General features: G+C 48.1%; 1 protein-coding gene across 2 annotated transcripts in view; it reads right to left on the minus strand.

Moving 5' to 3' along the window:
- LOC137305642 (transient receptor potential cation channel subfamily M member 4-like) overlaps window positions 1-26,419 on the minus strand; it is a 47,536-nt gene that overhangs the window by 20,014 nt on the left and 1,103 nt on the right. For both annotated transcript variants that reach the window (XM_067974529.1, XM_067974530.1), the window contains exons 2-14: window positions 21,194-21,261; window positions 18,733-18,910; window positions 14,270-14,450; window positions 12,459-12,625; window positions 11,234-11,411; window positions 10,201-10,265; window positions 9,363-9,545; window positions 8,628-8,730; window positions 7,609-7,727; window positions 5,290-5,655; window positions 4,453-4,572; window positions 1,659-1,788; window positions 352-497 (exon numbers count right to left, since the gene is read on the minus strand). In XM_067974529.1, coding sequence (XP_067830630.1) covers window positions 352-497; window positions 1,659-1,788; window positions 4,453-4,572; window positions 5,290-5,655; window positions 7,609-7,727; window positions 8,628-8,730; window positions 9,363-9,545; window positions 10,201-10,265; window positions 11,234-11,411; window positions 12,459-12,625; window positions 14,270-14,450; window positions 18,733-18,910; window positions 21,194-21,261 — 2,004 coding nt within the window. The remainder of the gene's footprint in view (window positions 1-351; window positions 498-1,658; window positions 1,789-4,452; window positions 4,573-5,289; window positions 5,656-7,608; window positions 7,728-8,627; window positions 8,731-9,362; window positions 9,546-10,200; window positions 10,266-11,233; window positions 11,412-12,458; window positions 12,626-14,269; window positions 14,451-18,732; window positions 18,911-21,193; window positions 21,262-26,419) is intronic.

The raw sequence follows: 26,419 nt of genomic DNA on the forward strand, positions 1-26,419 counted from the left end.
TCTTTAAAGAAAATCGCTATATTCCATTTTGCATCACCGCCCAAGGCAAATTTATAGCCCTTTCTGACTGTAAATGACTCCCGACCTCTCAGACCCTGTTAGTGAGAAGGAAAGACCTTCCATTTATAGCGTGCCTTATCACCTCTCTCAGGACGTCCCATAGTGTTTCTGGCCCTGCGTGTGGTATAACTGTAAATAACTTCTTAGAGTCAACATATCTAAGTTTTGAGAAGTTTCATATTCTCTCCCATCCTCTACTTTTATCACCTTCAAAGTCAGCAGTTAATTATTGGGAGGAGCCTTTGGGGATTCCCCGACAATCCCAGAACGGAACGAATATTCCCGACTGACCTGGACTCCGTCGTGGGCGAGGAAATTTCGGGCATCAGCCTGTGTGGCCAGCTGTAAGCAGGTGGCTCTGCCCCACACCGGGCATCGCCGCACCAGCAGCCGGAACGCTCGCTTCTCGCTGTGTCGGTAACACTCGTTAAAAACATCTGAGGGCACAAGAGAAAGAGGGACGAGTCAGCACTGGGGGAGACACCAAACCGCGGGCGTCAGACCGCCAACCAATCACCGCAAGAGTTGGACATGCACAAATCGTAGAATGTTACAGCGCAGAAACAGGTCATTCGGCCCATCAAGTCTGTGCCGGCATTTTTCTTGGTGGGTGGATGGTTGTGTGTGGGGTGGAGTTTGATTGGGTGGGTCGATGGGTGTGTGGGGTAGAGTTGGGTGTGTGGGGTAGAGATGGGCGTGTGGGGTAGAGATGGGTGGGTGGGGAGATGGGTGTGTGGGGTAGGGATGGGTGTGTGGGGTAGGGATGGGTGGGTGGGTAGACGGGTGTGTGGGGTAGGGATGGGCGTGTGGGGTAGAGTTGGCTGTGTGGGGTAGAGATGGGTGGGTGGGGAGATGGGTGTGTGGGGTAGAGATGGGTGGGTGGGGAGATGGGTGTGTGGGGTAGAGATGGGTGGGTGGGGTAGTGTTGGGTGTGTGGGGTAGAGATGGGTGTGTGGGGTAGAGATGGGTGTGTGGGGTAGAGATGGGTGGGTGGGTAGACGGGTGTGTGGGGTAGGGATGGGCGTGTGGGGTAGAGTTGGCTGTGTGGGGTAGAGATGGGTGGGTGGGGAGATGGGTGTGTGGGGTAGAGATGGGTGTGTGGGGTAGAGATGGGTGGGTGGGGTAGGGATGGGCGTGTGGGGTAGTGTTGGGTGTGTGGGGTAGAGATGGGCGTGTGGGGTAGAGATGGGCGTGTGGGGTAGAGATGGGTGGGTGGGGTAGGGATGGGCATGTGGGGTAGTGTTGGGTGTGTGGGGTAGAGATGGGTGGGTGGGGTAGGGATGGGCGTGTGGGGTAGAGATGGGTGGGTGGGGTAGGGATGGGTGGGTGGGGTAGAGATGGGTGTGTGGGGTAGTGATGGGTGTGTGGGGTAGAGATGGGTGTGTGGGGTAGAGATGGGTGTGTGGGGTAGAGATGGGTGTGTGGGGTAGAGATAGGTGGGTGGGGTAGAGATGTTCGGGTGCATCAATCAATGTTTGGGGGAATAGTAATGAGGTAAAGCTAACTTCACCCTTCTGAATAATATTTTAGTTCTTTTCTTTGAAACACGCTCCCTATCTTTGTTCCTGCTGTCTCATTGGTGATATTTTCCACAATACCTAGTGCCAGCTGTTCAAATTTTGCCCCTAGTTCCTTCATAACTTGGGCACCTTCCGCTTCGGACTCGTGACGAGCCATTTCCCTCAGGATCCTGCAGGCGACGAGGCCGGAAGAGACCGATTCCCCTCCCTGAGGATGGAGAAAAGATGTTAAAGAGAAGGCAAGACGGCAATTCCCATTTTCCCGGTTAGTCCTCATCCCACCGTCCTTATTAGATGGCTGGGATTGGCCCTAAACACCTGCTACCTACTGGCCATGCCTTCAATTTCCCCTCTCCCCAAATTCCTTCATTTCCTTCTTGATATTTGTCTTTCCCTCTTGTAAATTGCTCCAAGGGGACCTTTTATAGGAGGACCACCAGAGAAATCTAAGTTGTTATCGGAATTCCTCCAATCATAGAAGTTCTGCCCTTGAAAGCATGTTTTGTTTGGGCCACTAGATGTGCTATCAAGCTCGGGGATTGGTGCAGGCTGGAGCTTTCTGCACACAGAGTCCAAGAGTACCTAAGATGCACTGAGATAGCATCTTTAGTGCAAAAGAATAGCGTCCCAAGGAGCCACATAAATGGAGGTGGGGAAACAAACGCCAAGCCATCGAAGGAGAAATTGTGAGGAGTGACTGAAAGCCTGACCAAAAAGGTGAGTTTGCGAAGGCTGTCAAAGGAGGAGAGAGGAGTGGAGAGGCAAAGTGGTTTGGGGAGGGAGTTCCAGAGAGTGGGAATGAGGCAGCCTAGGGGTTCGACAATAACAGAGTGTTAAAGATGCCTGTTAGAGAGAACACATCTTCAACTTCATTCTTCATTTATGTTTCTGATTGAGACTTGCCCATCAGTGTGTGAACGCGGCTACTACCTGCAGTCAGTTATTAGGGGTGTGAGAAGGGATGGATTGAGGAAAGGCCTTTCCACCCACCAAATTGCTTCTACAGACCAGTACACCCCCCTCTAATATAGACGACATCTCAAGTCATCTTATCTCCTAAGGAAAGGTTCTACAGAGTTTTGTCTGTCTCCCTCCAAAGGTGAATCAAGCAAAACTCCACAATACCCATCTCCAACCCTTCCATCTTACATTCATACCTTCCCTGGCACAGCAATAAAGAAATCGTCTCGTTCCACACAGTATTCGATCCTCTCTACCTGCAGAACTGCTCAGTCATACTCCCAATCAGACATCCAGCTAGCAGTCCTCTAAAGACTCCTCCCTTCAACATACCTGAACCCCAACGCTCTCCCCACACTGTATCAGTCTGGTATTTAACTGCCTGGCAGCTCTGAGATTTTCTTTCCTTAATTGGCCTGGAGTTTTATCTGGATTTTCCCCTCACCTGTGGCTCCGGGTGGGTACAGAGTGTTTGCGTCATGAGGCATAAGGCCTCGCGCCTGTATGAGACAGTCTAAATAGAACAGCCGATCTATTCCTGTCCAACATTTTCGTATGTATGAGGTAAATCAGCAATCAGTGATTAGGTATTGCCAAGGTTGGGTTTTAAAAGCACTGACTCATTTGGTTGCAGGTTCAAACCCCACTCCAGGGCCCGAGTGCATAATCTAGGCCAACACACCAGTGGTGCGTTGTCAAGAGGTATCATCATTTGGATAAAATGTCCAGTCTGCTTCTACCAGTGGGCCTGGTAATGGTAAAGATCTCAAGGCCATTATTCAAAGAAGAGCAGGGAAGTTCTCCCAGTGTCCTGGCCGACATTTCTCCCTCAACCAGCACCACCAAATAGAGATTAATTGGTCATTTGCGGGACCTTGCTGCTACGTTTAGCCGCATAAGGGTGACCCGTTGGATGTGAAGCTCTGTGCAGCATCTCGAGGGATAAGGTGCGATGGCAAGTCTTTCTTTTTGATTGTAGGAAGAAGGCAAGACTGATGGTGATGAGGAGTTCCAGTGTGTCGTGGATCTGGGAGAGACTAAGTTAGAGCAGGACGCAGTGTAATAAGGATTGATTTCAGCACAACCCCTCCATGGCCCAACCCCTCCCTATCTCTGTAATCTCCTCCAGCCCTACAGCCTTCCGAGATAAGAACATAAGAACATAAGAAATAGGAGCAGGAGTAGGCCAATCGGCCCCTCGAGCCTGCTCCGCCATTCAATAAGATCATGGCTGATCTGATCCTAACCTCAAATCTAAATTCATGTCCAATTTCCTGCCCGCTCCCCGTAACCCCTAATTCCCTTTTCTTCTAGGAAACTGTCTATTTCTGTTTTAAATTTATTTAATGATGTAGCTTCCACAGCTTCCTGGGGCAGCAAATTCCACAGACCTACTACCCTCTGAGTGAAGAAGTTTCTCCTCATCTCAGTTTTGAAAGAGCAGCCCCTTATTCTAAGATTATGCCCCCTAGTTCTAGTTTCACCCATCCTTGGGAACATCCTCACCGCATCCACCCGATCAAGCCCCTTCACAATCTTATATGTTTCTGTGGATCTCTGTGATCCTCCAATTCTGGCCTCTTGCGCATCCCCAATTCACTTCGCCCTGCCATTGGCGGCCGTGCCTTCAGCTGTCTAGTCCCTAAGCTCTGGAATTCCCTCCCTAAACCTCTCCGCCTCTCTCTCTCCTCCTTTAAGACGTTCCTTAAAACCTACCTCTTTGACCAAGCTTTTGGTCAGCTATATCTCCTTATGTGATTCGGTGTCAAATTTTGTTTGATAATCGCTCCTGTGAAGCTCCTTGGGCCGATTTACTATGTTAAAGGCGCTATATAAATGCAAGACCCTGTTGTTGTTGATGCAGGGAGGAGAAAGAATATTTAATTTAGGTCCTCATCTGCCCAGCTCTCACCATTTCCCAGAAGTAGATGGCCATCTCGTTCCGGTTTTGGAGGACTGCCCAGATGAACAGGTCTGTCCAGGGGGTGGAGCTTTTCCTCACCTGATAGGGAAGTTCCTGAGGTTTCAGCAACTGAAATAAGAAGTCACAATTGTTATGACATATTAGGTGGCTCAGTGGGTAGCACTCTCTCCTTTAGGACCGAAAGTTATGGGTTCAAGCCTCACTCCAGGGACTTGAGCACATAATCTAGGCTGACGCTTCAGTGCAGTACTGAGGGAGTGCTGCATTGTCAGAGGTGCCGTCTTTCAGATGAGATGTTAAACCGAGGCCCCGTCTACCTGTTCAGGTGGACGTAAAAGATCCTATGGGGCATTGGAAGCAGAACAGGGAGTTCTCCCAGATCATGGCTAATATTCAACCCCTCAACCACCATGACCAAAATAGATTAACTGCTCAATTATCTCATCGCTGTTTGTGGGATCTTGCTGTGCACAAATTGGCTGCCACATTTGCTGATATAACAACAGCGACTGTGCTTCCAAAGCAATTCATTGGTAGTGGGAATCTGGAACTCCCCCCCAAAAAGCTGTTGAGGCTGGGGGGTCAATTGAAAATTTCAAAACTGAGATTGATCGATTTTTGTTAGGCAAGGGTATTAAGGGTTACGGAATCAAGGCTCAAGGGGCTGAATGGCCTCCTCCTGTTCCTATGTGCTACCGAGCCAAGCTGCCAACACCTTGAGCGGGGTGGGAGGTGGGGGAAAGGAACTTCAAAACAAAATGTTTTACGTTAACATTCACACGACATGAAATCAAGGCCCGAAACAACACAAAATCCGGATCTTACTGTCCCGTTTTTCCCCGAGCCGGCCGGTTTGAAGAGTTCTCCGTAAAGCGGTTCGCAAAAATCCCCCATCAGGTCGCTGAGCACTTTCAGCACTTCGCCGAGTGTGTAGCTCCGCCGTTTCCCGCCCGCGCCCAGCGAGCTGAGCGGGTGCTCGGGCCCCTGGCTGTGCGGGGGCCGCCTCTCCTCCTGCTTCTTCCGGAGGAAGGTGCTGAGCAGGCAGTTCTCCGCCGCTGAGCTGTAGAGCTCCTCCAGCCGCTGGTACGAGAGGTACTCGACGATGTTGGTCCCGTTGTCGATGAAGAGCTTGACGAACTCCGGCTTGTTGTTCACCAGGGCGGCTGTCAAGGGGTCCTCCAGGTCGCTGGACTGCAACAGGAAATAACAGGCTGAAACCCTCGGCAAATTGATTATTTCCCTCTCCTCTCCCGATGGCACCAACTCTCCCCCTCCAGTTTCTCCTATTTCTTTACACATGAGCCTATTGACAGTGAACGGTGGTAAATGTTCGATTATCGGGGGGAGGGGGAATCACAGTTGAACCCAGTCCTGCCATAGCCCAATTTTCATAGGCCTACTACAATAGGCCTCAGCCTCCCTAGGCTGCGGAGCAGGGGTTGCCAACTCCGGTTGGGTGTGTTCCTGGAGGTCTCATCACATGACCCCCACGCCTCGACCCCACACTCCCGCCATTGGTCCATCTACCAGGTGCCACTGCCTTCCCACGGCCAATTGGAAAGGGAACAGACTCTTTATTACCCAATTGGTTTAATCTTGACCGTTGGTGAAACTGGCCTTTTTTTCCACCGTCTCCAATATTTTTAGAATTAATAAGTGAAAGTATTCAAAGAAAGTGAAAAATTTCATTTAACACCCCTATGATATTTTTCTCCTCGGATGTTGCTTGCAACAGTATCCTGGAGATTAATCTGCAATTCATATCGACAGGTTAAATGAGTGGGCAAGAAGGTGGCAGATGGAGTACAATGTGGGGAAATGTGAGGTTATTCACTTTGGGAGGAAGAGTAAAAAAACAGAATACTTTTTTAAATGGTGAGAAACTATTAAATGTTGGCGTTCAGAGAGAATTGGGTCTCCTGATACAAGAAACACAAAAATGATTTTACAGGTACAGCAGGCAATTAGGAAAGCAAATGGCATGTTGGCCTTTATTGCAAGGGGGTTGGAGTACAAGAGTAAGGAAGTCTTACTATAGTTGTACAGGTCTTTGGTGAGACCTCACCTGGAGTACTGCGTACAGTTTTGGTCTCCTTATCTAAGGAAGGATGTACTTGCCTTGGAGACGGTACAACGAAGGTTCAGTAGATTAATTCCTGGGATGAGAGGGTTGTCCTATGAAGAGAGGTTGAGTAGAATGGGCCTATACTCTCTAGAGTTTAGAAGAATGAGAGGTGATCTCATTGAAACATATATGAATTTGAGGGGGCTTCTCAGGGTAGCTGTTGAGAGATTGTTTCCCCTGGCTGGAGAGTCTAGAACTAGAGGGCATAGTCGCAGGATACGGGATTGGCCATTCAAGACTGAGATGAGGAGGAATTTCTTCACGCAGAGGGTTGTGAATCGCTGGAATTCTCTACCCCAGAGGGCTGTGGATGCTGAGTCGTTGAGTATATTCAAGGCTGAGATGGATAGATTTTTGGACTCTAGGGAATCAAGGGATCAGGCAGGAAAGTGGAGTTGAGGTTGAAGATCAGCCATGATCTGATTGAATGGCGGAACAGACTCGAGGGGCCGTGTGGCCTACTCCTGCTCCTACTTCTTATGTTCTTACGTTCTTAATTACTGGAGACTCCACGACAATCCTGGAGGGTTGGCAACCTTGCTGCAGAGGGCAAAGAAATTCATGCAGAATTCCTGCTGGAAATACCACGTGTGGGGATGTCAGAAGAGGACGGGATTGGGATTGGGATTGGCTGTGATGCCCTTCATGTTCCTCGCTGTCTAGGCTCTTTTATGAAGAATGGGTGAGGTACCAGAGGGCATCTGGAGTCCTTGGCACAATCGCCCAGCTGGAAAGAGGGGGTAAGGATTGTAAAAGAAACAAGTTATTTTTTGAATCCATTTCCCCCCTACTTTGCTCAACAACAACAACAACAACAACAACAACGAGCATTTATATAGCACCTTTCACGTAGCAAAACGTCCCAAGGAGTTTTATTATAACAGGACAGTGGGCAAGGGAAACAGAACTGCAAAGAATTGCTAAGTGTTCTATCCCACAGTGTGAGACATCCTATAGACTGTGCGGCCTCAACTAGCTCCCGGCTTTGCAGGTATCTTTATACACACACACACACTTACCTTCCACAGGATTTCTCCGTTAAATAATTCGCTCTTGGCAATATCCACTCGGTTCCAAGCCACCGCCAGTTTCAGCTCATCCAGATATGCCAGGGCATTGGTGCAATGCTTCTTACAAGCTGCGAAAGTAAAGATACCAGGGTTCAAACATGGAGTCTCTGCTCAGCTCATAAGCACCGCACCCAAAGCAAACCCCAACAGAAAGCTCCGGGAGTCCGTGTTGGGGATGGTCAGTGTTGGGGATGGTCAGTGATGGGGATGGTCGGTGTTGGGGATGGTCAGTGATGGGGATGGTCAGTCCTGGGATGGTCAGTGATGGGGATGGTCAGTGTTGGGGATGGTCAGTGTTGGGGATGGTCGGTGATGGGGATGGTCAGTGATGGGGATGGTCAGTCCTGGGATGGTCAGTGATGGGGATGGTCAGTGTTGGGGATGGTCAGTGACGGGGATGGTCAGTGATGGGGATGGTCAGTGTTGGGGATGGTCAGTGTTGGGGATGGTCGGTGATGGGGATGGTCAGTGACGGGGATGGTCAGTGACGGGGATGGTCAGTGTTGGGGATGGTCGGTGATGGGGATGGTCAGTCCTGGGATGGTCAGTGATGGGGATGGTCAGTGATGGGGATGGTCAGTGATGGGGATGGTCAGTGATGGGGATGGTCGGTGATGGGGATGGTCAGTGATGGGGATGGTTGGTGATGGGGATGGTCAGTCCTGGGATGGTCAGTGATGGGGATGGTCAGTGTTGGGGATGGTCGGTGATGGGGATGGTCAGTGTTGGGGATGGTCAGTGATGGGGATGGTCAGTCCTGGGATGGTCAGTCCTGGGATGGTCAGTCCTGGGATGGTCAGTGATGGGAATGGTCAGTCCTGGGATGGTCAGTGATGGGAATGGTCAGTCCTGGGATGGTCAGTGATGGGAATGATCAGTCCTGGGATGGTCAGTCCTGGGATGGTCAGTCCTGGGATGGTCAGTGATGGGAATGGTTAGTGTTGGGAATGGTGATTTTGGAATTTTACCTTTGAACAGTGCTTTCAAAATGATTGTATCAAACTCTTCCGTCCCTTCCAGATCTGCATTGTAGACGGTCACCAGGTGTTTATTTTCAACAATCTTCTGCACCTATGAGACAGAACAAGTCTTTAATTTATCCTGGAGGCCTGAGGTAACTTTCTGCGTCTAGTCACTAAATACAGTCCTCCAGGATCCCATCATGCACTGCAGCAACTGAACACCAAGTATGAGCTTGTCTTTCATTGTCCATTTGTGGTTTCGCTGGTCGAAGGTCACATGATTTTCTTTGCTGATGGCATCATGTAACATTGTGCAGTCAATTGGAAATGGAGCAATTGATGAGCAACCCGCAGGGCCCAAACTTGCCCAGCTGTGGAAGGGTGGAAGGACGGACGGCCTCCTCTGCTCTTCTTCAAATAGTGCCATGAGATCTTTGACATCTACCTGAGAGAGCCGACAGGGCCTCGGTTTAACATCTCATCTGAAAGGCGGCACCTACGACAGTGCAGCACTCCCTCTGCTCTGCACTAAAGTGTGAATCTAGATCACGTGCTCAAGCCTTTGGGGTGGGACTTGAACCCACGATCTTATGACTCAGAGGCGGACATGCTACCACCGAGCCGAGGCTGGCGCACCTGGATCAACAGTTCTGGTTCATGAACCTGTTCCAAGTATCTGACCTCCCTGCTCTGTAGGGTACGCTCTCTCCCCAGGACAGCCTCACCGTTATTGGGACTTACCAGCTCCACCGACCTGAGGACATCTTCAGAAGGGAAATGCTTTTGGATCCACGCTTCTACTTTCTTCTTCAAGGTTTCCGCTGTGAAGGATTCCGTTATGACCTCGGCTAGAATGTCTGCAATGCCTCCGGATCCGGCCAGGATCAGCCATGGGATGTTGTTCTTTGTAGCTTTGTAAATTCTCTACCACACCAGAAGTAAAAAGGACGGATAAAGATGCTTCCATACATCACCCGACCTAACTAGTCAGTTCCAAGTTGGAGGGGATGCCTCACCAGGATCTCTTACAGAGAGGGTCTCACCATCATCACCCTTTAATGAGAGCTGTCATCAGGATCCTGGGTATCATAGTCAAGACCCTTAATAGGGGGGTCTCCTTAAAAGGGACAATCTCGACATTGGGACAGGCCTCATGATCAACACCCCTTAAAGAGGGGTCTCACTGTTAGGATCCCTTCGTGAGAGAGTCTCATCATCAGCACTCTTTAAAGAAGGGTCTCACTTTAGGATCCCTTACGAGAAGGTCTTGCAATCAGTTACTCTTAATGAGGGAGGGTCTCACAGTCAAGGCCCTTAAAGAGAGGATCTTAAAAAGAAGAGTCTCATCATCAGGGCCACAAAGCCTGGAGGGGAATCTCCACACCAGGATCCCTCACTGGAAGGGCTCTGATTATTGGGTCCCGTAATGAGATATTTCACCATCACTCTCTGGTCTCTTTGTAGTGGGGCCTCTAAAACGCCCAGTCACTGCAGAGAAGGTAAAGATTCTTTCCTGTTGCCCTCCCCATACTATGAACAAAGTCACATACGGACAGAACGATTTAAATCAGCCCCTCACCTCCAGCATGTTGGGCCCTCCTTGGATCAGCATGCACAGCACTGGGATCTCAATGCTTCCTCTCCCTTAGGACAAAGAAAATAGATAAATAGAAGCACAGGCCTCTCGGGCACACAATGTATGTGCGTGTATGTCAGTGCCTGAGTGCGTGATGCTTGTGTGTAATATTTGTATATCAGTGTGTGTGTGTGTGTACTTGTTTGTGCCTGTGTACCTCTGGGTATGTTGGGGGAATTTCTACCAGTCTCTACCTATTTTTATTGTCACCGACTGCCTGGGTCCTATTTATAATCCATCATTCTTTTTCATTATAACTAGTGGATGTTCTGTGGCATTGCTCGTGAGTGTGATTGTGATGTTCAGCTGCTGAGATGGAGCAGTGTTTAACCTGACCTGTCCCATTAAACGGCTGCTCAAGTACTCCATAAAAATGACAGTCTTTATTCTTTTAAAGATTGTGTTGCAAGCGTAACAAAGTGTGACGTCTGGTGTGTGATGTCTGGCGCGTGACATCTGGCGTGTGATGTCCGGCGCGTGACGTCCGGAGCATGATGTCTGCCGTGTGACGTCTGGCGTGTGACGTCTGGCATGTGACGTCCGGCGCGTGACGTCTGGCGCGTGACGTCTGGCGTGTGACGTCCGGCGCGTGACGTCTGGCGCGTGATGTCTGGCGTGTGACGTCTGGAGCGCGACAGACATACAACAGATGTATATAAGAAGTACATGTTTCTGTCTCACTGTGGTTGGAGCTTCTGCTAAATGGAATGCGTTCTCTTTCAGGGGGTTGAATGAGACGTCTGTGGAGTAATGAAGACCAGACTCATGACATTTGCTACACAGACTCACAGTAGGTGATGAGTGACGGTGACGCAAGGTGACTCTCTGAGCCTGTTTTAAACGGAATAGAGGAAATTATGGGGTAATCTATGGAGGTGTTTAAAATTAAGAAAGGATGGGACAGAGTTTATAGAAACAGACTGTTTCCAGTGGTTGAGGGGTCCAGAACAAGTTGTCTCATTCTGCCGACACTCACCGCCAATTCCCGTCCTCTGTGTCAATATATGTTCTTCCAGCCGAGCTTGGAACTGGATTTCTCCACCCACCCGATTGTTGGTCCCGTCATCCACCAGGAGAAACGCGGAGTAGTTGTCGTCCAGTGCATGCTCCGCCTCCTCGTCACTGCTCACTGTGTACTGTACAGGGAAGGAGCCCTGAGAAAGTGGATTTAGTAAAGGTGAGAAACAACCCTGGTCTTATAGATATACACACAAGCACACCACACACACACCATTCATTCACGGGATGTGGGCGTCGCTGGCAAGGCCAGCATTTATTACCCATCCCTAATTGCCCTTGAGAAGGGGGTGGTGAGCCGCCTTCTTGAACCGCTGCAGTCCGTGTGGCTTTTTTGTAGCAGGATTGTACAGCAGATAAGAATCAACCACATTGCTGTGGGTCTGGAGTCACATATAGGCCCAGACTGGGTAAGGACGGGAAATTTCCTTCCCTAAAGGACATTAGTGAACCAGATGGGTTTTTACGACAATCCGGTAGTTTCAGTAATTAACTGAATTTAAATTCCCTAGCTGCCATGGCAGGATTTGAACTCATGTCTCCTGATTATTAGTCCAGGCCTGTAGTATACCCATTATGCTACCATACCCATGTACCCAAGTACATACATGTGCACAAGCACACACACACACACACAAACAAATATGCACACATGCACAAATATGCACACACACAAATACATACATATATACACTGACGTACACAGATACACACATATACACATATACACACACTCAAATACACACACATATGCACATACATACACACACGCACTCACACATATACACACGCATACTCACATGCAAACACACACACACACAGGGATACCCACATACATATGCAGAAACATGCACAGAGATACATGTACACACATACATACGGATACACACATATATGTGCACATACGTACGAAGATACACGTGTATGCACATACATACACATATACTGATAGGCATACAGATAAACATACACACAAATACTGATATTTTACATAACAAACCAACACACATTCATTAGAAAAGACACTGGCATTTATACATCTCTGCACACACGTTTGTTCTCCATGTGCAAATACATACCCAAACACACAAATGTAAGCACATACACACATCCCCATATCACATACACACACTTGTATACACACACACATTTTCACTCTCACACAGCCACTGTGTCAGTGTTACCTTTGGGTTCACTAGACGTTTTTTATCATACACTATTCCCCACGGTGCTATCCCCATGGCAACCACCTTCGCGGTTGTCTGTGTGCTCGCTGTGGCATGGTCCCTCACCGCCTCACCAACATACTTGCCAATCCCAACCTGCAGTCCACTCGTCATAATCCACGCTCCTGTGAATCGGATCAACACGAGGATTACAAACAGGAGGCTTAAGGGTAACAAGAGTAACAGGAAAATGACAGAGTCACTGAGAGTAATAGAGAGAGATGGAGGAATGGAGAGTCAAGGACAAAAACAATAACAACAAATTGCATTTATATAGCGCCTTTAAAGTAGTCCCAAAGCACTTAAAATAAAGTTATATGGGACTATCAGTGAGTAAAAGTGCATCTTGGAGAGCAACAGGATGTAAGAGAGCAATCCTGATTTTTTTTAAATTGAGCAATTAAGGTGAAAGGTCAAGGCCCAGATAAAGGACCAGTATTCCAGTCTTGGGCTTTATGAAGAGTTAAGAGTCGGTGAGGGGAAAGAAGTGTTTGGTATGAAACAGGGAATCGAGTTTCTTAGAGGCAAGTTTGGCAATGGAGGAGATGTGGGAGTTGCATTTGAGATCAGAGGAAATAGTGAGATGGGGAAATCTCTGCAGAAGCACCAAGGGAGCAGCCTCGAAACGCTGGATGTGGTGGCTGTTGGTTTGGCTTGTGAGAAACACACAGAGATCGTGGGGGTGATTTTAATTTTGAGCGATGGTGTAAAATGGACAATATCGAATCGATCGCCCGTTATATCCAAAACCCGAGTTTCCTTTCCATTGAAGGGAAAATCGCGCGTGGCATCGTTCGATATCGTCTGTTTTACACCATTGCTCAAAGTTAAAATTAACTCCCTCTGTGCATTTGAAGAAATGGGAGAAACAAGGTTGTAACAACAACAACAACAACAACAACAACAACAACTCGCATTTATATAGCACCTTTAACAGAGTAAAACGTCCCCATGGCGCTTCACAGGCGCGATTATCAAACAAAATTTGACACCGAGCCACATAAGGAGATTTTAGGACAGGTGACCAAAAGCTTGGTCAAAGAGGTTGATTTTAAGGAGCGTCTTAAAGGAAGAGAGAGAGGCGGAGAGGTTTAGGGAGGGAATTCCAGAGCCTAGGACCCAGGCAGCTGAAGGCACGGCCGCCAATGGTGGGGTGAGGGAAATCGGGGATGCGCAAGAGGCCAGAATTGGAGGACCGCAGAGATCTCGGAGGGTTGTAGGGCCGGAGGAGGTTACAGAGATAGGGAGGGGCGAGGTCATGGAGGGATTTGAAAACAAGGATGAGAATTCTGAAGCATTGCCAGACCGGGAGCCAATGTAGGTCAGCAAGCACAGGGGGGTGATGGGTGAGCAGGACTTGGTGCGATCAAAGGGCATGGAGATGACAATGCAGTGATTCAGCCATGGTTTAGCAAGAGGAGTGGAGACTGAGCATGGGGAGGCTTGCAATCTGAAGGAAGATGATGAAGGCAGAATGGAGTTAATAGGAATACAGCCAAAAGGAACCATGAAATATAGAACGGGGTATAGCAAGTAGATAACCAAGAACACAGCTTTGGTGGGCCGTCATGTTGTCCCTGTAACTTGTTCAGACCCTGTCAGAGGATTTGGAGATGCCCACGGTGATGGCAGACAATTTATCAAAGTCTCCACGAGCTGAACTGCTAACGTAATCGTAATGTTAAAACACCATCCGACCAAATAACAAACGGAGGAAGTGGCAGAAAAATGTCTTCCTCCTGATCTACTTGCTTCTCATGGGGCCTCACCAGTACTTTGTGCTGCTTTGATGAGTCCTCGGCGGAGAATGTCCTTCAGCCAGGTCTTCATCTTTAAGTTTCCTTCTCCGCCCACAACAGAGACAACGAGGTTGGGAGGTGGAATGCCCCAGTATTGGGTTATCAGGGTGTAGACGACTGCGGGGTCTGTGTCCGAGGAAAGACGGACAAACTGTAAAGGAGATTGGTGAATATCAACACTTGTTGCATTTAGTCACTTGTGTTTGTGAGGCTGCCTCTCTCTTTCTCCTTTCTCTTGAGTGAATTTTGTGTTGCCCCTCGAGGTGGATGGGAGCTGTTGCAGGAGAATGGAACACTTTGCATTTCGGAAACCCAGGGGTAAGATCCTGAAAGGGCGGTGCAAACGGGTTCACTGTCAAAAGGGAATTGGATAAATACTTGAAAGGGAAAAATTTGCAGGGCTGTGGAGAAAGGGCAGGGGAATGGGAGTAATTGGATAGCTCTTTCAAAGAGCCAGTAGAGGCATGATGGGCCAAACGGCCTCTTTCTACGCTGTAAGTCTCTGAACACACAGTTCTGTGCTGTATAATTCCATGATCTTTTTATTTCTTTTATTAACGGGAAGTTGCTGTCAGGCTTGCGAATCACACACTTCGGAACATGTCTGCACTGCTCCCCGCTGCATGATTTGGCTCAAAAAGCTGTTTTTAGTTTGCCAACTGAAGTTTCCAGAAACCTCTGACTCAGTATCCCCTCGAGCAGTGAGTGCCGGGCCCTGTGACTGCAGGAACCTGGCTGCCTTTAATTAAAGTTGATCCTCTCAGTTTTTTTAACCCGGGCTTCACACTCTCAGTTATAAAACCACAGCAAAATTAACACACTAACCAGCCCTAGTGCTACCCATACTGAGCTGGACTGCAGATCATAGAATCGTACAGCAGAGAACAAGCCCATTCAGCCCATCGTGTCTGTGCCGGCACTTTGAAAGGGCTATCTAATTTGTCCCACTCCCCCTGCCCTTTCCCCATAGCTCTGCAAATTTTTCCTTTTCAAGTATTTATCCAATTCCCTTTTGAAAATTATTATTGAATCTGCTTCCACCGCCCTTTCAGGCAGCGCGTAAAAATATTTCTCCTTATCTCCCCCCTGGATTTTATGCCAATTATCTTAAATCTGTGTCCTTTGGTTACTGACCCTCCTGCCAGTGGAAACAGTGCCTCCCTAACTACTCTATCAAAACCCTTCATAAGATAGCATTACTTCATTCACAGGGTGTGGAAATGATAGGAGAAAGAGTAGAAAGTGTATCAGACTCTCTCCTCCAGCCTTGACTTCAGAATTGGATACAAAGCATCCAAGGCATGTTTTGTATCTCACTGATCTCATTGATTCCACCATGCCAGTCAGCATGGTTGCAATGGGCACAGGTGATGGTGCTGTCTGTCTATATACTGACTATTAATCAGAAGTTTGCGTGCCACACAGCTCTCTGGTGAATCGCAGACTACAAAGAAAGAAAGACTTGCATTTATATAGAGCTTTTCATGACCTCAGGGCATCCCAAAGCGCTTTACAGCCAATGAAGTACAGTCGCTGTTATAATTAAACCCGGCAGCCAAATTGCGCACAGCAAGATCCCACAGACAGCAATGATATAAATGACCTCAGGACTTCCCAAAGCATTTTACAGCCAATGAGATACTTTGGAAGTATAGTCGCTGCTGTAATGTAGAAAACACAGCAGCCAATTTGCGCACAGCAAGATCCCACAACCAGCAATGACCAGATAGTCCGTTTTTTAGATGTTGGTTGAGGGATAAATATCGGCCAGGACACCAGGGAGAACTTCCCCGCTCTTCTTCGAAATAGTGCCATGGGATCTTTTACATCCACCTGAGGCGGACGAGCCTCATTCGAAAGACAGTGCAACCCTCCCTCAGTGCTGCACTGGGAATGCCAGCCTAGATTATGTCCTCAAGTGTCTGGAGCCACAACTTTCTGACATCAGAGGCGAGTGTGCTAACCACTGAGTCACGGAAGAATTTCCTCTACTAAATCCAGGTAAGGGCTTGAATTTTTCCCTTGCATCTCCTTGACCAAAAAGTGGACACATCTCTCGGTTTGACATCCTCCGAATTATACTCCACTTTTTTAACAAAACAGTTCGGCATTCTGTTTGCTTTAAGTTATTAGAACCAAATGTGAGAAGACCTTTGGGAGATTCAAAGAAAGAATAATAAAAGGATGGCCACAAGGAAAAGATTTGTTCCCGGGCCAGGGAAAGGACGACTCGATATGTACTAACTACTAACCCGACACTGCCTGGCACTAATGACTATAAATGACATGAATGCTATTTGTCAAGATACAATACCTAATGAACATAAGAGGAATTCTGCCTAAATTTTACCTCCTTTTTCCTAAGGGTATTGAGGCCAATCTTAGGGCTGCATATAGAGGCCAGAATGGAGATGATTGGGTAATCCCCCCGTCAATCACGCCTGGAGATATGTGCTGTAAAATGGACTGTTTTCTGTAAGTCCTGCAGTTAAGTCCCGCCCCACCTCCAAATTATTGGCTGACATAGTGGTGTCAATAGACACAGTGTAACTTCTTGGCTGACACGGTGGTGTCAATAGACACAGCGTAACTCCTTGGCTGACATGGTGGTGTCAATAGACGCAGCGTAACTCATTGGCTGACATAGTGGTGTCAATAGACACAGCGTAACTCCTTGGCTGACACAGTGGTGTCAATAGACACTGCGTAACTCCTTGGCTGACACAGTGGTGTCAATAGACACAGAATAACTCCTTGGCTGCCACGGTGGTATCAATAGACACAGTGTAACTCCTTGGCTGAGACAGTGGTGTCAATTGGCTCAGACTAACTCCTTGGCTGCCATGGTGGTGTCAATAGACACAGTTCAACTCATTGGCTAACACAGTGGTGTCAATAGACACAGTGCAACTCCTTGGCTGACACAGTGGTGTCAATAGACACAGCGTAACTCCTTGGCTGACACGGTGGTGTCAATAGACACAGTGCAATCTCAGCCCCTCACTGCGCTGAGATCAGCTAAAAGCTGTTTTTTTACTTTGGTCAGTGGGGTGTTTGCACGGCCAGGATCTTGTAAAGCCCTCAGCAACCCCAGTATAACCCCAGCAAACCCAGAAGATTTACATTGGGGTTGCGAGACCCTCGGAGTGGGGACCAGTCATCGCAAGGATCCCATTGACACCGATATAAAAGCAGTTTCATTCAGCACACGCCACGTGACCGAACCCGGGCTCTCTCTTGTCAGTTTGGCCCAGTACTGCACAGGACAGTGTCACAAGCTGTAGAGACATCAGGAACCTTTTAAAAATGAATCTGTGTTGTTTGGGGCCTGTGATAATGTAACAGGGAAGATCAGTGCGGATCTGTTTTGTGATTGAATTGTACACTGAAGATATTAGACAGTGATTTTGAGTAACAAAGTGTGTAGGCGACTCAGTGTACGGAAAGGGGATTAAGTTGCATACAAGACTGGAACTCACTGATGGCCTACATTCAAAGATTTTTCACCATTAATCCCTATGTACTAATACCTAGACTGCAAATTTGCCTGCACGCAGTTGCTTAGAAGCCATGAATTGCGGCTATTTTCTGCCCACCAACCTCCTCCCCACGTCTCAAGATGCACTGTACAGCGGAAAATCACATCGTTAGCCCTTAGCCAGAAAAAATAGGTACTGTGTCCCTCAGAGGTGCTGGAGAATGCCTCACCTTCACATTAGTTACCTCTAGTATCAGCCGTGGTTCTCTCTGGAGTCAGAAGTTGCTGGTTCAAGACCCACTCCAGAGACTTGAGCACATCATCTAGGCTGACACTCCCAGTGCAGCACTGAGGGAGTGCTGGACTCTCGGAGGTGCCACTTTTCTGCTGAGATGTTAAACCGAGGCCCCGCCTGCCCTCTCAGGTGGACACAAAAGATCCCACGGCACTATTTCGAAGAAGAGCAGAGAGTCCTGGCCAATGCTTTTCCCTCAACCAACACGGAAAAATAGATTATCTGGTCATTATCACATTGCTGTTTGTGGGAGCTTGCTGTGTGCAAATTGGCTGAGGCGTTTATTACAACAATGACCACACTTCAAAAAAAAGTACTTAATTGGCTGTAAAGCGCTTTGGGTCATCCTGAGTTCGCGAAAGATACTCGGGCATCTCCAACACTGCAGCACTCCCTCAGTACTGGATTATGTCCTCAAGTCTCTGGAGTGGGACTTTAGTAACTTTCAAAAGGGAATTGAATAAATCTTGAAGGAGAAATGAGGGGGGTGGGACTAATTGGATAGTTCTTTCAAAGAGCGGGCACAGGCATGATGGGCCAAATGGCCTTCTTCTGTGCTGTATGATTCTATGATCATTACCGATGTCTCGAAAGTAACCTCGATGTAAAAATACACTTCTTGGTCAACAGCGAGCTGAAGTAAAGCCATCTGATTCCTACCTTGCCGTGCCTCCTCCCTTTCCCGAAAAACTCCACGTCCCCGAATGCGTCGGTCGGCTCCTCCGTCGTGTGCTCGGCTGTGTTCCACCTGCTGACGATGGCAGCTCCAAAGTTGTCCTCCGTCGCCACCGAGATGTGGCAAGCTTTGGGGTAGCCACATTGGCAGAGCTGCTGCTTGCTGAATAAAGCGAAGGAAGTGAGGCGTGTTAGACAGGCTGGTGAGCAAACAAGCCGTTGATGACTTGTCGAAAGAGAGAAAGAAAGAAATTGCATTTATATAGCGCCTTTCACGACCTCAGGACGTCCCAAAGCGCTTTATAGCCAATGAAGTACTTTTTGAAGTGTAGTCACTGTTGTAATGTAGGAAACCCGCTACCAATTTACGCACAGCAAGATCCCACAAACAGCAATGTGATAATGACCAGATAATCTGTTTTAGTGATGTTGGTTGAGGGATAAATATTGGCCAGGACGCTGGGGAGAACTCCCCTGCTCATGTTCCAATAGTGCCGTTGGACGTTTTACCTATGAGGGCAGACGGGGCCTCGGTTTAACGTCTCTACCAAAGGACGGATGAAAAAAGTGCGATGCCAGACGCCCCTTAAAAGTTCAGTACGTTCTACAGCTGCTACAAGCACTTTGAAATCGTCTAATTAGCAAAAAACCACAACTATTTAATGCAAGCAAAATGTCTGCCAAAACTTTCTACAGTTTTACCCTCAAGGATATCTTTTTTTGATTTGTTCATGGGATGTGGGCATCACTGACAAGTCCAGCATTTATTGCCCATCCCTAATTGCCCTTGAGAAGGTGGTGGTGAGCCGCTTTCTTGAACCGCTGCAGTCCGTGTGGTGACGGTTCTCCCACAGTGCTGTTAGGAAGGGAGTTCCAGGATTTTGACGTAGCGACGATGAAGGAACGACGATATATTTCCAAGTCGGGATGGTGTGTGACTTGGAGGGGAACGTGCAGGTGGTGTTGTTCCCATGTACCTGCTGCTCTTGTCCTTCCAGGCGGTAGAGGTCGCGGATTTGGGAGGTGCTGTCGAAGAAGCCTTGGTGAGTTGCTGCAGTGCATCCTGTGGATGGTACACGCTGCAGCCACGGTGCACTGGTGGTGAAGGGATTGAATGTTGAGGGTGGTGGATGGGGTACCAATCAAGCAGGCTGCTTTGTCCTGGATGGTGTCGAGCTTCTTGAGTGTTGTTGGAGCTGCACTCATCCAGGCAAGTGGAGAGTATTCCATCACACTCCTGACTTGTGCCTTGTAGATGGTGGAAAGGCTTTGAGGAGTCAGGAGGTGAGTCACTCGCCACAGAATACCCAGCCTCTGACCTGCTCTTATAGCCACAGTATTTATATGGCTGGTCCAGTTAAGTTTCTGGTCAATGGTGACCCCCAGGATGTTGATGGTGGGGGATTCGGTGATGGTAATGCCGTTGAATGTCAAGGGGAGGTGGTTAGACTCTCTCTTGTTGGAGATGGTCATTGCCTGGCACTTGTCTGGTGCGAATGTTACTTGCCACTTATGAGCCCAAGCCTAGGTGTTGTCCAGGTCTTGCTGCATGTGGGCACAGACTGCTTCATTATCTGAGGGGTTGCGAATGGAACTGAACACTGTGCAATCATCAGCGAACATCCCCATTTCTGACCTTATGATGGAGGGAAGGTCATTGATGAAGCAGCTGAAGATAGTTGGGCCTAGGACACTGCCCTGAGGAACTCCTGCAGCAATGTCCTGGGGCTGAGATGATTGGCCTCAAACAACCACTACCATCTTCCTTTGCACTAGGTATGACTCCAACCACTGGAGAGTTTTCCCCCTGATTCCCATTGACCTCAATTTCACTAGGGCTCCTTGGTGCCACACTCGGTCAAATGCTGCCTTGATGTCAAGGGCAGTCAGTCTCACCTCACCTTTGGAATTCAGCTCTTTTGTCCATGTTTGGACCAAGGCTGTAATGAGGTCTGGAGCCGAGTGGTCCTGGCGGAACCCAAACTGAGCATCGGTGACCAGGTTATTGGTGAGTAAGTGCCGCTTGATAGCACTGTCGACGACACCTTCCATCACTTTGCTGATGATTGAGAGTAGACTGATGGGGCGGTAATTGGCCGGATTGGATTTGTCCTGCTTTTTATGGACAGGACATACCTGGGCAATTTTCCACATTGTCGGGTAGATGCCAGTGTTGTAGCTGTACAGGAACAGCTTGGCTAGAGGCGCGGCTAGTTCTGGAGCACAAGTCGTCAGCACTACAGTATGTATCTCACAGTATGTATCCCACATTTCCCCAGTAATGTTCCCCACATATTCCACCTTCTTCCAGTACGTATCCTCTGTATATCCCACAGTGCCCCGGAGTTATCCTTTGTGCCAATGAGTGTGACTCTTCTGTAGCCCACCAGCCCCCATCATTTATCCTGTATGTCCCTTCATTCAATGTCCTCTGTTAGACCTTTACCTTGGGGTGGTTGTGTCCTCTAAGAAGGTGGAACAGGTTTTCTTCTTAATCACCTTGGGTATCCAGCTCTGTTGAACAGAATCACACTGATATTAACTGAGTTAGCTGCCCTACTAAAGAAGAAAGAACTTGCATTATTTTAGCGCTTTTCATGCTCTCAGAATGTCCCAAGGCACAATACAGCCAATTAAGTGCTTTTTGGAGTGTCGGGAAACGTGGCAGCCAATTTTCGCTTTGTGACGTTCTGAGTTCCTAAATGATGAAACATCAGTGTTCCATAAATCAACATTCCTCACATCATGTCTGAACAAGGAGTCTTTTTCCTCTGCTTCACGCAGATTAAAGGTTCAGATACCTGCCTACGCCCCATCCCCTGATGTACCTGGCTTTTTTCTTGTACGAGGGCATGGCTGCCAAGTTAATTGGTGCTGACTGGGACACAGCTCCCATCTTTTAAAGGGTTAAATTATGAGGACAGGTTGCATAGACTAGGCTTGTACTCCTTGAGTTTAGAAGGTTGAGGGGTGATTTAATTGCGGTGTTTAAAATGATAAAGGGGTTCGAAAGGTTGGATAGAGAGAATCCATTTCCTCTGGTGGGGGAATCCAAAACAAGAGGGCATGACCTTAAAATTAGAGCTGGGCCGTTCAGGAGTGAAATCAGGAAACACTTCTTCACACAAAGGGTAGTGGAAATCTCGAACTCTCTCCCCAAAAGGTTGTGTCTGTTGGGTCAATTGGAGCTTTCAAAATTGAGATCGATAGATTTTTGTTAGGTAAGGTATCAAAGGATATGCATCAAAGACGGGTAAATGGAGTTGAGGTACAGTTCAGCCATGATCTAATCGAGGGACTGAACGGCCTCTTTTGAATTGCCTTACATGGGGACTAGGGGTTAAGCAATTGTGAGTCACTGATGGTTCGATCCTGAATGTAAAAGGAGCTTGTTCCCTGCAGTCCATTTCACACTGACAGCTTGCCTTATCCCCATCTCTGTAAGGCTCGTTCATACAATCAGTGTTCATAGTGAACGCCTACTCTGCATAAACCGACGCTCCTGGTGCTCAATTGATAAAAGCCAGTGTGGCACTGAGCAATGGGGACCAGCAAGCTTTGAACAGAGGATTGTTAAGGATATAGAATGTCCTGCCGGAAACAGCGGTGGGAGCTGAATCCACGATACCTTTCAAAAGGGAAATGGATAAATATTTGAAAAAGGAAAAATTATTGTCAAAGGGTGTGGGGAAAGCAGCAAGAGAATGGGGCTGAGTGGAGAGCTCTTTCAGAGATCCAGGCCAAATGGCTTCATCCTGTGCTGTCAAATTAGCAATGTTCACTAATTTCACAAGAAAATTTATCCAAAATATATCTTCTCGAATAAAACTCCGGTGAGAGGTGAGGAGTTAGTTTTGTGATTTACAGCACTGTTCCAGAGATTGGATCAAAACAAAACAGAGAAGGGTTTCGGCAGAATTCAAAGATAATTGATTACTGGCATTAAGCCACCAAATGGAACATGACCCATTCCCATCCCCCACACGCCTCCTGCTCTCCAAAGTGCCGTTATCGTGTTGAAGTGACTAATCGTTCTGGTGTGGCACACTACAGTACACAGGCCTGTGTGCGCACACACCCAACCGAGGCACAGAGCAGAACCGCACCCACACAGATGTTTCTGCCAACAGTCCAACAGTTGTAATTAACATAGAATCATAAAGCACAGAAGGAGGCCATTCGGCCCATCGTGCCTCATTGGAAGAGCTATCCAATTCGTCCCACCCTCTTGCTCTTCCCCTGTAGTCCTGAAAAATCTTTCCGTTTTAAGCATAAATTCCAATTCCCTTTTGAAAGTTACTATTGAATCTGCTATTGTGTTACAAACTTCTTTTTAATGTATAATGTGGTCAAAGGTTGAGGTTCACTTGTAGCAGGAGGGATATAAAATCACAGATTGTGCTCACCAATGTTTTAACCCCAATATAGCTGAGTAAACAGGGACTCCGTACTGTTACACAGTAGGGGCTGATTATCTGAGTTCGTGCAGGTTGGTCCACCCACCAGCTGTACAAATCGGCAATTCACCGGCGTGCTGCCCTTGTTTACCACTGAATAAACAGGAACTCTGTCCAGTTACACAGTGAGTAATCCTTACCCTGCTGAATAAACAGGAACTCTGTCCAGTTACACAGTGAGTAATCCTTACCCTGCTGAATAAACAGGAACTCTGTCCAGTTACACAGTGAGTAATCCTTACCCTGCTGAATAAACAGGAACTCTGTCCAGTTACACAGTGAGTAATCCTTACCCTGCTGAATAAACAGGAACTCTGTCCAGTTACACAGTGAGTAATCCTTACCCTGCTGAATAAACAGGAACTCTGTCCAGTTACACAGTGTGTAATCCTTACCCTGCTGAATAAACAGGAACTCTGTCCAGTTAGAGATTAAGTAGCCCTTATCTCGCTGAATTAGCAGGAGCTTTGTCCAGTTACACAGGGAATGACCCTTACCTTGCTGAATAAAGAGCAATCCTGTGCAGTTACAGAGTGACTGTCCTCATGTGGCTGAGTAAACAGGAACCTCATGCATTCCCACCGTGAGAAGCTGCAATACACTTTTACACACTCCTCCTCCCTGCAGCCTCACTGTGTTGAACTTAAAATCTTTCACACCACCCCCTACTCTAATGCATTCTTTCTAAATCCACAAAGTTCGGAAACTCCCTCGCTCCCTCAGCCTTCCCTTCCCTCCCCTTCCTCCTACAATGCAAGTTTTCTCCGCTCCTGAAGACTGATGCAAGGATATAATTTCCCAAGCACTGGTTGCTCTGCACTGTCTCTTTCAAGTAATTATTCTCCACTGGTGACTCTAGACTGGGGATCTCCAATCTAATTGGCCCTTTATGCTCGGCAATCCAGCCTTGAAGCTATTGGCACGGATATTTCCTATTTGCTTGTTTTCCTGTTTGAATTTTGTAGGCCTGCATGTTGGGCAAGTGCTATTCTTAATACTGTTGCTTCAGTGGTGAATAAATCTTAAATCAGAGCAAGCCTGAGCAAATGCAGATGTGGATTTAATAAAAGTGAGAAGCAATCCAAGTCTTATAGACACTTGCACACACATGTAAATACACACACACATGTACACACACACACATGTACATACACACACACATACACACACATGTACATACACACACACACGTACACACACATGTACATACACACACATAAATATACACTCACACATATATACACATATACACACACATATAGCAACATGGATGTACATATACATATACACACGTACATACACACACATACATATACATATACCCATGCATACACGCACGCATGCACACACATGTATAAACACACACATTCGTGTTGGGTAACCACTTAAAATTGCCATTTATTCAGCAGTTGACTTATAGATTTCTTTGGCAGGGAGCTGGTCAGGTGAGATTGTCAGTGCTGGGTTGATGTAATTTGCAGGTATGTTGCTTAACAAGTGCTGATAAAGTGAGACCTTTAAAAGCTTTTGCTATCAGTGGGCAGTGCTTTTATTAACCAATCTGTAATATATTTTACATTCCCCATTAGCCTAATGAGTAAAGGTATTGCCTGGTAGAGCACTAGTCCATAGGGAGCAGACGATCCCAGGTTTGATTCCCAGCCTGCGCTGAGCTAGCTGATCCCTGGGGTGATTACATTAGCCTCAACAATCCTTGGCAGGGAGAGAAAATCAGCCATAGTTCCCTCTCCTCTGTTACCCAGTGACCCCTCTCGCAAAAATGGTATGCACTCACTGTAGTAATGTAGGAAATGCAGCAGCCAATTTTCGCACAGCAAGATCCCACAAACAGCAATGAGGTAATGACCAAATAATCTGCTTTGGTGATGTTGATTGAGGGACAAATATTGGCCAGGACATCGGGAAGAACTCTTCGAGGGGGCAGACGGGACCTCGGTTTAACATCTCATCCGAAAGACGGCACCTCCGACAGTGCAGCACTCCCTCGGCACTGCACTGGGAGTGTCGGCCTAGATTTTGTGTTCAAGTCTCTAGAGTGGGACTTGAACCAATGACCTTCTGACTCAGAGGCGACATGTTACACTGAGCCACGACTGACAGTGAGGAAGACGAAGATGGGAATGTCGGCAACGATCGCACCGTGAATCCAGGGCGGGGGAGGGGCAGAGAGATCAGGGGGTGGGGGGTGAGCAGTCCATGGTTTTAATGTAGAACCAGGAGGAGCCCTCTTGCTCCTTTTGGATCCAAATTCAGGTAAGTAAAAAAAATTTTACTCACCTGTATAGTAGCAGCCTCCCTTTAAAGACCTCTGGGTTGGCTGCTGCTCACAGGGTCTGGTCAGTCGCTGTCCAATACTGGGAAGGGGCCCCTGATTTGCATAGGCAATGGGCCTAACACCTGTTTCAGGCAGGCCCCCTGCACGGCTACAGGGCTGCCCTGACCAATATGGCATGTGGAACATGCCCGGCGCAGAATGACCGCGGGCACACCACACGGTATATTGGACCCTTTACCGCCCGAGACAAGTTTATACCCCAATCTGTCTGAAGGTGGTTAACTGCAGGTGCTGATGGCTACATATTGGCCACTAACAGTACATTTCAGCAGGAGCCTTGCCCTGTTGGGGGCTGGGGTGTTGGCGGGTAAGGAGCGAAAGGAGTAATGGGAGAGTGGAGAGAGGAGGGGGGAGGGAAGAGAGAGGAGGAGAGGGGGAGGAGTGAGAGGAGGAGAGGGGGAGGAGTAATTGGGGAGGCGAGGGAGGGGAAAAGTGAGGAGTAATTGGGGAGGGGAGAGAGAGGAGGAATGGGGGAGTGAGAGGAGGAGAGGAGGAGGATTAATGGGGGAGGAGAGGGGGAGGATTAATGGCAGAGGGGAGAGAGAGGAAGAGAAGGGGACGAAAGAGAGGGGGGCGAGGGGTGAGGAGAGAGGGGGCGAGGGGTGAGGAAAGAGAGCAGCGAGGGGTGAGGAGTGATGGGATAGAGGGGGTGGGCGGACAGAGGGGGTGGGGGTTCGGATGGGGTGGGGAGGAGTGATGGGGAAGGGGAGGAGTGAAGGGGATGGGGAGAAGTGAAGGGGATGGGGAGGAATGAAGGGAATGGGGGGAGGAGTGAAGGGGATGGGGGAGGAGTGAAGGGGATGGAGAGGAGTGAAGGGATGGGGAGGAGTGAAGGAGATGGGGTGGAGTGAAGGGGATG

The sequence above is a fragment of the Heptranchias perlo genome, chromosome 40 (genome assembly GCF_035084215.1).
Source record: "Heptranchias perlo isolate sHepPer1 chromosome 40, sHepPer1.hap1, whole genome shotgun sequence".
NCBI lineage: Eukaryota > Metazoa > Chordata > Chondrichthyes > Hexanchiformes > Hexanchidae > Heptranchias > Heptranchias perlo.